We start from the raw sequence: 16419 nt of genomic DNA on the forward strand, positions 1-16419 counted from the left end.
ACAAGTATCAAACACTTTATTCTAGTTCCTGCTAAGCGGGAACAAACAAATTATTCCAGTTCCCACAAGGCAGGTTGATCTGAAAGAGGAACACTCCCCACATTCTTGACCTGGACATCAACGCTCCAGGACAGTGAAGAGGGGGAAGAGGAAGAAAATTTAACTAAAATGATGGTTTTTAATGGGAACCAGAGATATGGTTACAATTACATAGTCCGACACAAAAAACCCGTGGGTGATCAGGAGTTGGAAGGTTACAAAATAATGAGGGTAACACTGGGTACAGGAGAAAGCCGCTCCAGAACTTCAGGAGCCAGGCTAATACGGCCTCTCCCTGCGGTCCTGTCTGTGCTCACCCCTGCAAGAAAGAGTATCCATTAGGTCTGAGTTACCAACCTCTCTACCCACCCCACCCCAGAAATCCTATCTGCCCCTGCTACCCAACCCCAAGAACTAGCTCATATCTCCCTATAGGTATAGAGAGTACGCGGGAGTCTACAGATTAGCTCCCCCAGATAATCTTCCTTCCCTCCTTCCCTACCCACTATGGTTACAGTCTCAGCTTTCCAACCTAGCCCTCAAAATGAAACCACTGTCCCAAAACCTTGCAATCCCATGACCTCTGTTCAACTGCTCTACTTTCATTTCAATTTAGAGTCTTACTTACCTGGAGTCCATCTTGCCAGGGCCAAAGCCACCTCTGTCCCCACCACCCCGGCCCCCTCGGAAGCCCCCACGGTCCCCGCCTCGGCCTCGGTAGCCGCCCCGATCATAGCCTCCTCTGCCACCACGACGATCGTCTCCATAGTTACCCCCTAGGAAAAAAGAAATATGATATATCCCCATATCACATCCCCCAAATTCCTCCTACCTTCCCTCTAGCCTCCTTTTGATCCCAACTCCTTATCACCAGCTCTGCCTCTTCCTTACCCATATGAGAGCCTCCTGGTCCCCCTCCTGGGCCATCCGGTTTAGGGGCCTTACACTGGTTGCATTCATTCCTCCAAGAGAAGTTCATGTTCTCACACGTACTGAGGAAAATAAGACAATTAGTCAGGGCCGGGGGGCGGTAAGACAAGACCTAGAATTACGAACACTCCAGTTACCTTACGGATACGTGAGGAAAATGAGGCCTCGGAAAAGCAAAAGGGCTTGTTTCTCAGGAGCAAGCCAGACAAAAACTGCAGGTTATTGAACCCAGTCCAATACCTTTCCCACTAGAGCTACCTCACCTAGGTGACTCCTGGCCAAGCCTGTCAAAGTGTACCTTTGACATCTATTAGTCGGAAAACACAAGCTATACCATAGTACCAAAGGGCACACGTGTAAGAGGGCTGAGAAAAGAATTAAAGAAGTTTCACTCACGGATTAGGACACTTCCAGTCCCCTGCTCGCTGCTGTCCTCCACCACCACCGCCACCGCTGGGGAATCCTCCTCGGCCCCCGCCACCACTGCCACCACCTCCATAGCCTCCACGGCCCATGGGTCCTAGTGTAGACACAAGAATAGGTCTGCTCCGCTTCCAAGTTTGGTCAACCTAACCTTCTCTCCTATGCAAACCCTTACCACCCTCTCTCCCTTCTCTCCCCATCACCTCTTAGGCCAGCAGAAGTAGATCCTCACCTCCTCGCCCTCGGCCTCCACGACCATTGCCACCACCCCGATTGAAGTCTGCTCGCCGAGTAGCAAATGAGACCTTGATAGGATTCCCAGAGAATTCTTTACCTAAAGAAATAAAGGGGGTATAAAGAGACTTTTTATTAAGACCTGTGGGTCTAAAAACACACTTGGTACAATCAAGAGAAGACTCTGCCTTCTTGTAAATGTTTACAATCTCATGAAACATAAGAAAAAATAAGACCACGCCAAAATAGGAGTGTTGGAAGACTCATAGAAATCCTCAAAACACAGGCCGTTTCCCAAAGCTAGTTACCCTGTCCCCCACCCTGCCAGCCTCCACATACATACCATCAAACCAGTCAATAGCTGCTTTAGCAGAAGGTGGGTCATCAAATGACACTGTTGCCTCTCCCTTCAGTTTGCCTGTTTCCCTGTCTGTGTACAGATTAATCATGGGCTGTCCTGTTTTCTTATTTGTCTGAAAAAATCAACGTGAGATAACATCAGTCTTAAAGAAGACAGCACTATCACAACCATACCTTTCTATTTCACGTAACTTGAATTAAAGCCATCAACTATAACTGTTTCTCACTTCAATATTAAAAGATGAAAGTAAAGATTATAGACTACAAATTCAAAAGTTTTAGACACTCCCTTTTTTATCAATTGTGCCTTTGTGTTAAAATGTGATTCCCTTTAAAAAATGGCAAAGGCTAATGTTCTTTCTTCAACAAATTAAGCAGGCAACCATTAAGACTTTTCTTTTTCCACTAAGGTGTGAAATCCAAAAGCCTGCAGCACTGATAGAAAGCACCCACTCTGCTCCACAAGTACCTTAATGATACCAATCTGCTTGAAGTAATCAGCTACAGACTCAATTGTAACATTCTCGCCCAGGCCTTGCACGAAGATGGTGTTGTTGTCTGAATTATCCTGTTCTGCTTGTCAAACGCAGAAAGAAACATGAATTTGAAGAGAGGAAACAAGCAAAGGTAAAACAAGTCAGTGACTCTTAATAACCTAACTTTAATACTTGCTATTTCGCTTTCAAAGAAAAATTCTAAAGCAAGCAATATACTTTGGTTTAGGTCAGACAAAAGAAATCCCCATCCCTTCTATTTTATTATCTGAGTACCAATATGCCAGCCACTTCACAAATTTAGTTTTACAACTACCCTTTGAAACATGTTGATACTCACTAAAGAAACCAGGGCTCAGGAGTTAACTGCCCAACCACACAATAAGTACACCAGTTGTTTGTCAACATTAAGACCCCCAAGTTAAGAAACCTATTTTACACTAAAATCCAGTATATAAACATAATTAAAACAAAAAATACACTAAGTGCTTCCCTTTCTGTGTCTTTTTCGTTCAATAATTTGGTTACGATCCCCATTTTTAAAAGGCACTGCTTTAACTGAACCAGCAGTTCAGGATTATGGTCCACACACAGATGCATCAGCATCTCCTGAAACTTGTTAAAAATGCAAATTCTCGGGCTCCTCCCAGACCTACTAAATTGTTGGGAGAGGAAATCACCACATCAGGTATTTCTGATACATGGCTCATTTATAAATCACTGTTAAGTATAGCTACACCTCAACTGCCTTCCCCACATTTTGCTTCTTCTCTACCCCTGCTCTTCACATCCCTTTAAGTTTCAAAGAACATCCAGGAAAAGTCCTGATACCACTTGAGCCATTCCTTCATGCCACCTCTGGACTTACCAGAGTCATGACGTGATCCTTGGTCCCGAGGGCCTTAAGTGACATGAAAAAAAAACAAAAAACAAAAAAACAAGGAAAGAGGAGCCGTTAGTCAACAGGCTGAGAAAGACAAGGAGAAAAATTCACACCAAATCCAAACTTTTGCAAAATATCAGGTAAGTGCTCACAGCCTCACTCCAAACCCTGTCCTGGGTTGCCTGCCCAGAGAAAAATCCTAGGCAGGTCTGGGGAAGACAGAGGCCCCTTTTCTTAAGAACTGTATGTAACCTGAGTCCCCACAGGGACAACGCCACACTTCAGAAAATGCTGCCTCCCCCAGCTCAGGCTGGGAAATGTCCTCAGCACAGACTGGGAGAGCCAGGAGGGAGACCCCTTGAAGTTAACCAACTCATAGCTTGGCCCTGTTCTCTCACCCCAGAGAGAAATGGGCTCACCACCAGCAATGTGATATGCATCCATACAGTTTCTCCAAACTTTAACACCAAAGACACTTATCCCTTGTAGAACAATTTTTAATTTCATCTTTAGAAACCATTCTTAAAACCATGTTTGTTTCCCCCAAAACCACATGAAAATAAAAATCATACATAATAGCTATTGTATTTTTTAAGCATGTCCCAGGGAACAGACCAGAAATCTTATTTCCATAATGCAGCCTCTCTTTTTTTTCCAGAGACCATCTTTGACCAAAGTTTATCTGAATTCATCATAAATAAATATTGTACCCACACTCAATGACACCTAAATCATGAACCCAAGCCTTTGGCTTTAAATGTTGAGACAAATCAAGAAACCTTTTGTTAGTTAACCAAACCAGAAAAGTTCCAGCTTACTGGGAGACTTCTCAAATTTGCCATTTTTCCATGAATTCAGTTTTGTGCTGTTTAAGACCTGGTTATTTCCCATGAGCCACACATACTCCCAACCTTTCTTGGAAGTAGTCCACACCTTCCTTCCCAGAGCTAGTTTCTATTTGCCCATCTGAATTGAGTTTAAATGCGTGTATGTAGAATCGCATTGACACCATTCAGTATTTAATATATAAATATATACCAACTTCACCATCCTCAGAGCAGGGCAAAAGTTCACATCCCTCGTCCAGAATTAAAACATTTGGAGATTGTTACACACACACACACACACACACACACACACACAAACAAACCTCGGACACACTGATCAAAAGGGTCCTAAAGCCAAGTCGGCCCCACGTGTTCCAGCACACTCTCCAGCTTCTCATTACGGTGCTCACTAAGTGCCGGGTGTGGCAACACTCCTGTCAGAGGCCTACTTAAACACCTCTTATTTAACCTGGGTCAAACCGAATTGGTACCAGATGCCTGCTGAGTCTTACCCCTGCCTGCCTCCAGGTTAGCACACATCTGGCAGCAGGTGGCATTCTACCCCACCCCTTTCTGGAGGTGGTTCTGGACACTCCAAAACCTTTGACACTTAAAACACGTTAAGACATCTGCAAATGAACAATCAGACAAAGCATTGCTGGGAGTTGGGAATTTTGGAAACTCTGTTCACTTACCACCAAATTTATTGAAGCCACCACGGTCACTTCCGCTGGAGAAGACAAGTTAGAAGAAAGGACATGAAGCTTCCAACGGCTACAAAAGGGCGGTTTTTGATTTTGTTCAACATTCCCCAAACATGGGTAGGTGTTTTGGGAAAATGATAATACAAATGGCTACTAAAATACGTTCCCCTTCCTGACCACCCCTTGTCTGACCTTTGAGCATGTCACACACACGTGTGCAATTTCTCAGACACAATTTTTAAGGATTTTGCTTTAAAAGGTTATATATCTATTTCCTCTGGAAAAAAAAAAAGACCCATTTTCCTTGGTCGTTCTTCCGACGTAGCAGATGTTTTTTCCTCTTGTCGCGAGTGGATGACAACCCAGTAGTTGGTTTAAAAACCCTACCCCCGATTTACCCAGAAGACATTTCACACCAGGCTGGGGTAGCCCTGAACACATTTTTGTGGTTTTTTGCTTTGAAAGCAGCAAGCAGACCCAACCCTGTTCCATAAAAAGTCAAAACCAAAGGCAATTTCCCCTTAAAGCGAGACAAACTTAGCTAAGCCCTACCCTAACTACTGAGCTGTTTTTGATCTCTCCCCACCCCCGGGGTCACCCCTTCTAACACTGTGAGAAGAGCGGAGTATTTTGCAATGTCACCTTTCATACCTGTGGCACATAAAATGCAGAGCAAGTTAACAGTCACATTAACAGTTGTTTTTCTTTTTAAAGTTTTGCATTAAACACACGCACACAACAGAGTTTTCCTTATTTTGTACGGTTTTTGAGATTGCCCCCACCCACCTCTGAATACTTACCATACACAAACTCTTTAAAAAACCTACTTTTTCCCAAAAAGGAATAACACACTGACATTCCTCCCCTCTCAAGGGAGACAGAGTAGGGTCCTTCAAATCATATTTACCAACAGATTTGACAAGTGCTTTAACATCAAATCTAAGGTTTTACTTCAACTTCAGCAGGAAGGGGAGGGAAGAAGGTCCAGTTGGACAAGTAACCAGAGGAAGGGGGACAGTGGAGCAAATAGGTGGGATACCACTGTCAAGCATACTGTATTTTGTCCAAAAGGTCTGCACACTTCAGATAGCCCCATGAACCAAGTCACACACAAAATCATTACTGTCAGTCAAATGAGTGCTCGTGGATTCAAATGACTACAGAATACAGAAAGAGAGAGTAGCCAATTCCTGGAAGCTCAAGTCAGGTTAACCATTTACAACTTCCTCAGAGGACACATGGGAATACAAGTAACAAGTAACAAGTTTCCCTATTACCAGGAGTGGGATCATCGGTTTCCCTTGCAGAGAAAGAAGCCTTTACTTCCATTTTTCTTGCCTAGGATATCAATGACTCCAATCCATATACACCCATGTTTCTTTTTCTTCAGAAATAAAAATGTCAGTACTCAAATCTCTATACAGAGGTGTGGGTAGAAGTTCAGGTTCCCAAGTTCTCACAAAAATAAAATGGGGATGTATGAAGAAGAAACAGTCAATGCTCCTAAATCAAAGCCCCCACAAATCCCTAGAATAAGACTAACCATGCACTAAGGGACTAGGCTTCAAGGGAGATTCATGCAACCCTTCACACTGCTCAGTGATGTTACTCCCTGGCTCACAAGACACCTACCCCATGCCGCCTCTGCCTCCACGGCCGCCTCCACGACCTCTGGGTTCATAGCCACCACTGCTGCGGCTGTAACCACCGCCACCGCCCCGGCCACGGCCCCCACGGTCCTGCTGGCCTCCCCCGTAGCCGCCGCCACCACTCTGGTCCTGATTGCCATAACCGCCGCCACCACTACTACTCATGGAGGGCTGATCTTGGCCATAGTTACCTGTCAGGAAAGAAAGGATGCCTTTAAGAAACACAAAACAGACTGTGAGGTGGCATAAAGCAGTTCAACTGCACCAGGTGATAAATGACAATAAAAATTAAAATGAAGCTACGAAACAAAAGCAGAACATTTTTAAGAACCTTTTAGGGAACGGGTCGAGCGGGATACAATTCCTTACAAAAAGCAGGTATGAGAAAAAGCTGAAGACATCTCACCTCCACCACCCCCTCCACCTCCACTGCTGCTGTTGTACTGGTTCTGCTGCCCATAGCCCTGAGGGGGATTATAGCTTTGCTGCTGTCCATAGCTTTGCTGCTGTCCACCATAGCCAGACTGCTGGCCATAGCCCCCACTCTGGGGCTGCCCATAGCCGCTGCTCTGAGAACTGCTACCGTAACTAGGGAAAAAGAAAAAACAGAATCATAATGCCAGCATGTTCAAAACCTTCTTTCACTTTCAGTACACCCCATTCTCTGTACCCAACAGAGGCCACCCCCGTTAGTCCTCATGCTCACTCATGCACCCCTAATCTTTCAGTCCTCTCCCCTCTCCCCACAACTCCTTACCTTCCCGAGGCGCTGCTAGGAGTTGGCTGCTGGCCATAGCCAGGGTATGAGGACTGCTGCCCGTAAGACGACTGAGAACTTTGGCTACCGCCATAGCCACCAGTTGAGCCATATCCCTGGGGAGTTGACTGTGTGCCATAGCCTGCTAGAAGAAAAAGGAAGTCACAAAAACTATGATGAAAGAGAAAAGGCAGGGAATGGGTTGAAGAAAACATTATATACCCCCTAATGCTTCCCATACTTGAAAACTCAGCCTCTTAGAAGATGCTTGGAAATCTTGCAACTCACAGTCAGAGATTACCCTTCTCTTTTACCTTAAAGCTTAATATTCCAACTTATACCAACTTCAGAGTTCCAATCTCATCCCACCCACACCAAAGCCAGCCTCCAGGACCACCACTAATCACAGCCCAAGAGATCCCTATTAATTAACAGCATTTTAACCTGCCCATTACGTGTGCAGTACAAATAAGACAACCCCATATTATTTACACTTCAGGACCTCAGGGCAAATTCCACCTCCTGGTGTATCATGTGATATACAGCAGTCCGACTTCAAACATCTTCAAGGAAGCCATTTTCTCCCTTTAAGTATCTAAAAGTTTTCTCCCTTTAGGCAATACTCCCCCCCACACACACCCTGCCCTCCCATTTCACTTTCACTCTTAGGGGAAATGGGGAAAAGTGCAACATAAATAGAAAAGTAAAAAGTCAAAGAAAATAATAGGAAACAATTACAAACCAATTAAGTATTTTTGTTTGAAAGGACTCAAACGTTTAAGTGCTTTAAGGGTCATAGACTGGTTAAAGCAAACATTTCAGCACTGCTTAGGTTTAAAAAAAAGCAACATTCAGAAACAGCAGGAAGAGGTGGGGTGACCCACTAAAAGAGACTCACTGTTCTGGGTCTGTCCGTAAGAACTACCATAGCTGCTCTGGCCATAGCCTGAAGCATCCGCTGACTGGCCGTAGCCACTGTAACTCTGCTGTCCATAGGGCTGACTGCTCTGCTGGGAATAGCCCTGCCCAGGCTGGGTCGGGTAGGCCCCATAACTGGAGAAAAAGACAAACCGTGCTCTCAGACAAAAACACCTTAGCCACCTTCGCCCTTTACAAACTCTGGAAGCCCAGAAATGACACTCACCTTTGGGTTGCTTGTTGAGTATAGTCTGAAAAACAAAAACACAATTATATTACCTTCAACCATCCCTAAGAGTAGACTAGAGCGAAAAGTCTTAACTCAAGCTAGCTTTGGGGCCCCCAGAGAGGAAAGTCAACGAGGCATAAATTCCCACATAAAACCCTAGTTGAGAGGAGCAATCTGGCAGACCGTAGTCAAGTTTTCTTACAATAAAGAAAAGCAGAGAAACAGCGAATTTCTACAGAGACCAAGAAGCCTTAAGTACTGGAAAAAGCAAGAGCCTTGGTGAACAGCTCCAATTCTCTGCAACTTCAATCGATGTCAGGAACTGCACAAATTTACACACATTTCCTTCTCACACCCGCTCGAAGACAAAGATATCACCGAAAGTCAAGCTAAAGTCACACAGCTGCTTCAGCAGAACAGATTTTAATTCAAGCCAGAGGCAGAATTGTTCGGAACGTAGCCTCCACTTTCTCAATCCGAAAAACAAGAAGGTCTCCAAAGAGGCCGCTCTTCACCCTTTGCCCAATCTTGGAGACTGGAAACGGAAGCTTTTAATGCAAAGCTAGCTAACCAAGAGAAGAGCGCTCTTTGATCCCAAACAACAGAGATCACCATCAAAGAGCGGTCGCCTCGGGAGGCAAGTCGACTGGTACTCAAGTCCCCAGCCCTGTGGCTCCCCACGAGTGCGTTTTCTTATCTCCTCCTTGCCTGCCTCGGGACTGTGGGGAGACTCGGCGAACCGAAGAAAGAGAAAGCGCTTTTAAAACGCCACATGTTAGACGCACTGGCCAGATCCACTCGTTTCGCCGGTACAGGAAACGAGGCGCTTCCTCCCGCAGAAAAGAGCAAAAGGACAGGGAGAAGGTGGGGCCTCGGGCGGCCGTTCCTTTCAGTAACCACCTCCGAGAGAGGAAATTTAGGCGGGAAAAGCCTCGGGCCGGGTCCCCAAGTCCGTTGGACCACCCCCAGCCGTTAAGCGGGCCCAAGCCTCCGCCCCCGCCCGCGTGGCAAGCGAGGCGGGAACGAGGCGGTCCCGCCCCTTCCCGAGGGACCCCGGGGGCGAGGCCCAAACCGGACGCGCGCCGCGGAGCCTCCAGCGAAGGGTCTCACGACAAAAAGCAGGGCCGACACGAGGCGGGAGGGGGGGTTCGCGCCGCCAGAAAGGGGGGAGGGGCCAGCAGAGCGCGTGCGCGCTCCGAATGCCCGGATGCAGCACTGCGACAAAGCGGGCCCGAGCGCGAGGCTCGGAATGAGGAGGAGAAAAGGCTACAGGGACCGGGCATTTCCATCCATGCCTCACGTTTCCGATCACCAAGAAGGGTCCCTCCCAACCCTCACCTCAAGGAAAGGGGCTGCGAAGGGAAGACCTCCCGCCCCGCGCCAGGCGCCAGACGAGCGAAACAAGATGGCGACATCGGCCTCCCCCCCTTCCACCCCTCTCCGCTGCTTCCCGCCAGTGCTGCGAGAAGACCCTACACGCGATCGCCGCCCGGGTCCCACCGAAAAACAAAAGCCCGACTGGAAGGTAACAAAGCCCGGGGCCGGCGCGCCACCGCCGCCTCGCGCCCTTACATACCGTTTGAGGCCATGTCCGCGCACGCGCGCACAGGCCGACAATCAGCAAGATTCCAACACCACAGCACCGACGCCTCGAGGACTGAGCAGCCCCGCCTCCTGCGTCGAGGTTTATGTACGCCTCCCCGCCTACGCATGCCGGGGGAACGCACCAACTGCGGAAAGGAAAGGGGGAATCGTGGCCGACTCCTGCAACTCTTCAGGGAGTATAGAGGACCCTAGCAGGCAGAAAGGAAGCGTATTAACTAAGAACCTTGCAAATAATACATATAGTCCTCTGTTTTTCTGACAAAGAAGTTATATTTGCTTTTCAGGACTAAGCCCACGTTTCACCTTCACCCCTATGATGGCATAATGGTACAGCCCTATTACCCTCTGGGGGCGGGGCGAGGGGCCCAGGGCGGTTGCGGGCGGAACTGTAGTCAAAGCCGGGAGCCGAGGGGCGGGAACCGAAATTCCTCAGGCTGGCCCCTTTCACTGGGCCTCACTTTCGCTCAGCATGGAGAGCTCCTGCGCTCCCTTCCCCTTACACTGCATCAAATGCATCCTCCCTCCGGCGCCAGCCTCCCTCTCCGGCTCTAGTGTTCCTCCACCGACAACGCACACCGACCCTCTCCCTGCGTCTAGGTATTCACTCATCGTCTTTCAGGCTTGCGTCTGCTGAAGTCCTTACCAGGGTTTGTAGATTGTGACGCTTGCCATGAAAGAAAGCATGGACCCTTGGGTCCCAGTCTGGTCAAGCACTGATCGCCCACCCACACCCTCATGGCTTGGCCCGCGAGTAGCTTGGCTTGAGTAGCTCTTGGACTGGAAAGCCCAAACCCTCCAGAGCTCAAAGAGCACTGAGATTAGATCAGGGATTTCCCAGCCTTTTTACTGATAAAGGGCTACTCTTTATTCTCCTGAAACCCTACCGAGGAACCAATGTGGAGATCCAATAATAACTGATATTTGTATAGAGCTGAAGTGATTTCAAAATGCACAATTAATTGCTTTCCCATTACAGTCTTATGAAGAAGGTAAAGCTATCTCCATTTTACAGGTAAGAAAAATGAGACTCAGGCTGAGTGCAATCCATGATTATAGAACAGCTAAGGGTCAGGGGTCCTGATTTGAATCCAGGTCTGTGTGGCTGCAAAACACTCCTTATGTTGGTTATGCGAACACTTTGAAGTGTTCTGAAGCCTTTTCACTCCCTATAAGAGCAAGGACAAAAAGTGAAATTCAAATTAACTTGCAACTTGCACTCTAATCAGCCTTGCCTAGAGAAGGAAATTTGGAAGTATTGAATAAAACAAGACAAAGGAGGTTATTCCTGGTACATGTGCCATGCGGATTTTCCTTCCCAGCTTACCTGTGATGTGGGTTCCAGAACTTCCTTTGTAGGTTAGACACGTTTTCCTAGAGAAATAATTGTGGGCTATGCCCACAAACTTCTACTAAATTCCTGACTTAGGCCCTAATGGCCCTTGAACACCCTGTCACCCACCCCACCCCCACTGGGAGGGCATTGTGACACTTGAGTGAGGGTAAACAGAGGGAAGTCCATCCCTCATTCATTCATTGATTCTACAAATATTTATTAAGTACCTACAGTGTTCCAGGGACTGTCCAGGGTACTGAGGATGCATTAGTGTACAAAATAGATGAAGCAATTTAATAACAAAGCTAACATATTATAATAATAATATTTATATATAACATTTATAATAACATAACACTTTGATAAGGCTTACTAAGTTTCAGGCAGTGTTCTGAGTGCTGTAAGTATAGCTTGTTTAATCCTATTCTTCACAATAAAATGTTGACATGAGGATTACATTTTACAGATGAACAAAAAGGCATGGAAAGGTAAAAAGCTGTGCCCAGGGCTACACAGAAAGTGGCAAAGCCAGGTTCCCAACGCAGGCAGCCTGGCTCAGAGTTCCGGCTCTTAAACCCCGTGCTTCAGCAAACGTCGCTTGAGCACTGCATAATATGTACCAAGCCTGGGGCAGACCTAGAGAGAAGACGATAAAAAAATCCACTCCCTGAGCCACAAGACCTTATAGCCAGTGGGCAAGATGTGGGTGAGACCCACAAACCCCACAAACCCCAAAGTGTATTTGAATCAAATGTGGTAAGTGCTGTAACATGGAATTAAGGACTGTGGAAACTCTTCTGGGAGAGCAAGTCATCCATCAGGTAGACAACCGCAGAAGAGGAAAAAGAGGTGGTGACATTGAAGCCAGGCCTTACAGGATAAGTAGGAGTTCACCAAGCAGCAGAGGATATGGTGTAACAGGCAGATGGAATGGCAAAGTCAAAGGCGTGGGTGGGGAAGGGCACTCATGCAGCAGCATGGCAGGGAGTAACAGGCTCAGACTGTGACTTGTGAAAGGCAACCTCAAGTGACTGTTTCTCCAGGCTTATCTCTCTCAGTGAACCTCTCCTGACTCACGAAACACAGGGGCCTCTCACTCCTTAAAAGTCTCCTTACTTGGCATCCCTGCTCCGGGCCCTCCCCCCTTTCCCACTGTCCATTTAGCTCCTTCTCTGCATTCTCCTCCTCTGCTCGCCCTGCAGATAGCAGTGCTCTGCAGAGTTCTGTCTTCAGCCTCCTTTGCTTCTTCCTCGAGACTCAAAAGCCCCAACTGCAGCCTGGTGTGAAACGCAGCCCGCAGACAGGTTGTCTGTAGCCTACATGTTGGTTTTAATTTTTTTAACCATTTGCCAACACTAAAAATAGAGAAAAATCCAAACTTCTGGCTTTTCTTGAAAACTGGAGGCTCTGACCATCCAGGGCCCACTTTCCCACAGGGCAAGGGTCAGCTGGGACAAGAAGCTGCTGGGGCATGTGCTTGCAACTGACCAGAGTCTCCATTACTTCCTAGTATTCCTGACATGGAAGCCAGAGTCAATTGCCATTTATATCAGGTGTTTAACGTGGTTGTTCTTAGAGTGGAATTAAAAGCAAGGGAAAATATTTCTTCCCTTCAAACGTAAGAAACCAAAGCAGGTCCTGGTTTTCAGGCCTCTACCTGGCCCTTGGAGGCAGTTGAGTTTGTGATTAGTTCCAGATGAGAGCTTCTTAACCTCTTTTTGTGCCAGAGTCTAGTGAATTCTGTGGATCCCTTCTTAGAATATTTTTAAATGCATAAAACAAACATTGTAAGAATACAAAGGAAACCAATTAAATGAAAATAGAGTTATCAAAATATTTCTTAAAAACATCTTCATGATCAAATATACAGACCTGATAGCATAATATCTGAATTTTGAAGTAGAATGGAATGTAAAAAGTGGTTTAAGTTACCTGCAACAGCTGCAATGTGATATGAAAATTTCTGAGATTTCTGTTGGTGTCAAAGACCCAGACACTGCTGTGGTTTGTTGCCTATAGACAGCCGATTGAGAAAAATGCTAAGTGTCAACTGGAGGTTAGTAAAAATTTAAATGTACTCTTTCCTGTCCAAATCTGTGACCCCCCTGATGCTATTCTCAGATCCCTAGCAAAGACTCCAAGTTAAAAATTGGCTCTGGAGAATCTCATTCACATCATGCCTTCAGCTCCCCGATGTGTAGGTCCAGCCATGATGCTCCTGAGTTCCACGCCTGTCTCTTGATCATCTCCAGCCCAATTTTGTCCAGCAGATGCATCACGCAGGATTGGAGGCAGCAGTCATTTGTGGTACATTCAGCTGTTCTGGCCAGCATAGCAGCCCAAGCCTTTGGTCCTTCAGGGGTAGCTCTTGTGCAGGTTATAACATCCTTAGTATCACTAATGTCAATGGCATGAGGCAACAGCACTGGAATTTCCACTAGAAATTTTCTGTGGTGTTGTTGGAACCTCAGCCTGGTATCTATTACCGGCTGGGAAGCATCCAAACTTGACTCTTAACCTCCTCAAAAACTTAGTCACCACCTTCTAATCCCTTTCTGCTTAAACTAAAATAGATTATATCATCTGCAACTGAGAACTCCAATTTATACCATTGTCAATGCAGCACTGTCTATATATCAAAATATTAGAAACCACCTAAGTGCCTATCAATAGGGGATCTGGTTAACTGAGTTATTATACAGCAAAATTTCTCGGTCTCGGCACTATTGGCATTTTAGGCCAGAGAATTCTTTGCTGTGGGGGACTGTTCTGTGTATTATAGGATATTTAGCAGCATTCCTGGCCTCTACCCATATTGGATGTTTGTAACCACCCCCAGTTGTAATAACCAAAGTTGTCTCCTGGCTGGAGGGGGAGGGGGTACAGAGTCACCCAAGATTGAGAACCACTGTGATACAGCTATACCATGAGATTAAGAAAATTACATAGATCTAAGTGTACAGACACTATGAGATTTCTTTTTTAATGAGGTGGATCTGAATGCACAGATATAAAGACTATCTAATCTCTATTACTAATGGGAGGAAGGAGCAAGGTACTGGACAATATGTGTGTAATATGCTATTATCTAGGTTTTAAAGTGAGGGGGGAGAGTTACTTTATATACATATATATATATATATGTTTGTTTATGCATACAATAGCTCTGGAAGAAGAAAAAAACTAGTAACAGTGGTTATTTCTGGGGAAGGAGTCTGAGAAACTTGGGATTGAGTGTATGAAGGAAACTCACTTTTCCCTGTATCCTCCTTTATATTTGAATTTTTTACCATGAATGTATATTGACCAAAAAGAAATTGACTCTTACAGAGTGCCATAGCAGTAGGTGGTAAGAGGATGTTGTAGGGTGGGACCAAAGAAGCTTGATTAGTTTTGCAGTGAGCAGTGGAATGGATCAGCCTTCCCTATAATAGACGTGAGGACTTTGCAGCTGGGAGTCTACAAGACAAGCAAGGCATCTGTCAGCCCAAGAATGGCGTGAACCGAGGAAGGAGGAGGAGCCAGCTTGACCGAGGGCCTGTCCTCCAGATACTGTGGCTGGGTCCCTGCCTACAGGGCTCATGGGGAAGAGCAGGCAACATCCCTCTTCTCAGGAACTTTGAGAGGGATGGAGTGGGGCTTTGGGCCAGACCTGGGCACTTAGCCTGCAGTGTGTCTTTGTGTGACTTGGGAAGGCATCCCTTCCTCCAGGCCAATACGGCCCAAGCAGGGCCCAAGGCTTAGCGAATAGAGCAGGAGCTGAATTTCACACAGCCCCGGTTTGCCTCTTGGAGACGAGTTTTCTGCGAGACAAAACCCATAGCAACCTAAGCAGAGGCCCTGAGGTGTAAGACAACTCTGCTACTTCCTATAAGTCAAAATAAGAATAAAAGAAAGCGACCTTGTAGGTCTAAGGTGAATATCAAACGATATTTCCATCTGCAAATCACCTGTAACTGGGCCTGGAACATAACTGCATGAATAAATGTCCTTTTCTCTCTCACCAGTCCTTCAAGATGCACAGCTTCAAGTAAGAAATAATTGCTTTATTATTTCCTTGGGCAGCGCCCAGGACAGGAAGTGCCGCTGGCTGTGGGGGCTGGTGGTTAACTCAGTTTCTGTGTCTCTGTGGGAAGTTGTCATGATAAACAGAACTGGGAAAGTAAATACTGGGCAGCTCACTGGGCTGTGCTAAGAGAAAACCTGCTTGGACTGGCTAGAAAAGGGCCACACAGTTCACTGGGTCTGAGCAAAATGGCAGAAAGCCTTCTAGGAAGCAGAGCCAGGAGACAGAAAGGACACGGGGCGAGGAATTTGGTGGTCATGGCGACACCAAAGGGCACAACTGTCCTGTCAAAATGACACATCCATTTCCAAATGGGTTAGAGGTCCCAGGGGAACGAACTGGCCAGCCCCAAATACTGGTACCCGGTTCATGAAAATGAAACATGAAAGGCTCTGGTGGCATTTCCGCATCATTGCCTGTCAGGGAGGGTCTCTCGCTCTACAGACAAAGGAAAAAGGAGGGCTGAGAAAAGGTAGCAATACAGGGGCTTCCTGAGAAATAAAAAATCTGAAAAAACTTTATGCTTGAGTTGTTTATGCAAAGACCTGAACATTCCAAATATATTTTGTTCAATTTCATTTGCATATTTCGACAGGAAGATACAAGTAAGAGAAAAGTTCTCCTTACTTTCTTTGTGGGGGCCTAAAATGAAAACTACACATATAAAAAATTGTTTCTAATGAATGTCCAAAGGAACTATCTAGAACCTTAAGATCCACTTACGTAGTTTTAATTTTTCTAGGCCACATTTTAAGAAGTAAAGCGAATCAGTGAGATATTTTTTCAAGCTATGTCTTCAGATCTAGTAGGTCAACAAGAGCCTAGCCAAACTGCAATGAATTCTGTTTTCAACGAAACAGGTTTTGACTGGCTTTTTTTCTTTTTAAGAATTTTGCCCTAAGGCTCCTGCCTCTTAGCTGATTAGAAACCAGAGAACTTAGCAACGCCTCTTTTTTTTTTTTTTTTTT

General features: G+C 46.0%; 1 protein-coding gene across 1 annotated transcript; it reads right to left on the reverse strand.

The window, feature by feature from the left end:
• FUS (FUS RNA binding protein) lies at positions 1-10036 on the reverse strand (the record flags this gene model as incomplete). The annotated part of the gene is made up of 15 exons (XM_082856848.1): positions 1-358; positions 668-815; positions 931-1031; positions 1366-1489; positions 1625-1726; positions 1970-2099; positions 2456-2559; positions 3349-3381; positions 4886-4920; positions 6527-6734; positions 6950-7131; positions 7301-7445; positions 8199-8353; positions 8445-8469; positions 10024-10036. 15 exons carry the CDS (start codon positions 10034-10036, stop codon positions 319-321), a joined length of 1545 nt encoding a protein of 514 aa, XP_082712974.1. The 3' UTR covers positions 1-318.
• Positions 10037-16419: the final 6383 nt, after the last annotated feature.

Source organism: Leucopleurus acutus (assembly GCF_964270905.1).
Source record: "Leucopleurus acutus genome assembly, chromosome: 16".
Classification (NCBI taxonomy): Eukaryota; Metazoa; Chordata; class Mammalia; order Artiodactyla; family Delphinidae; genus Leucopleurus; species Leucopleurus acutus.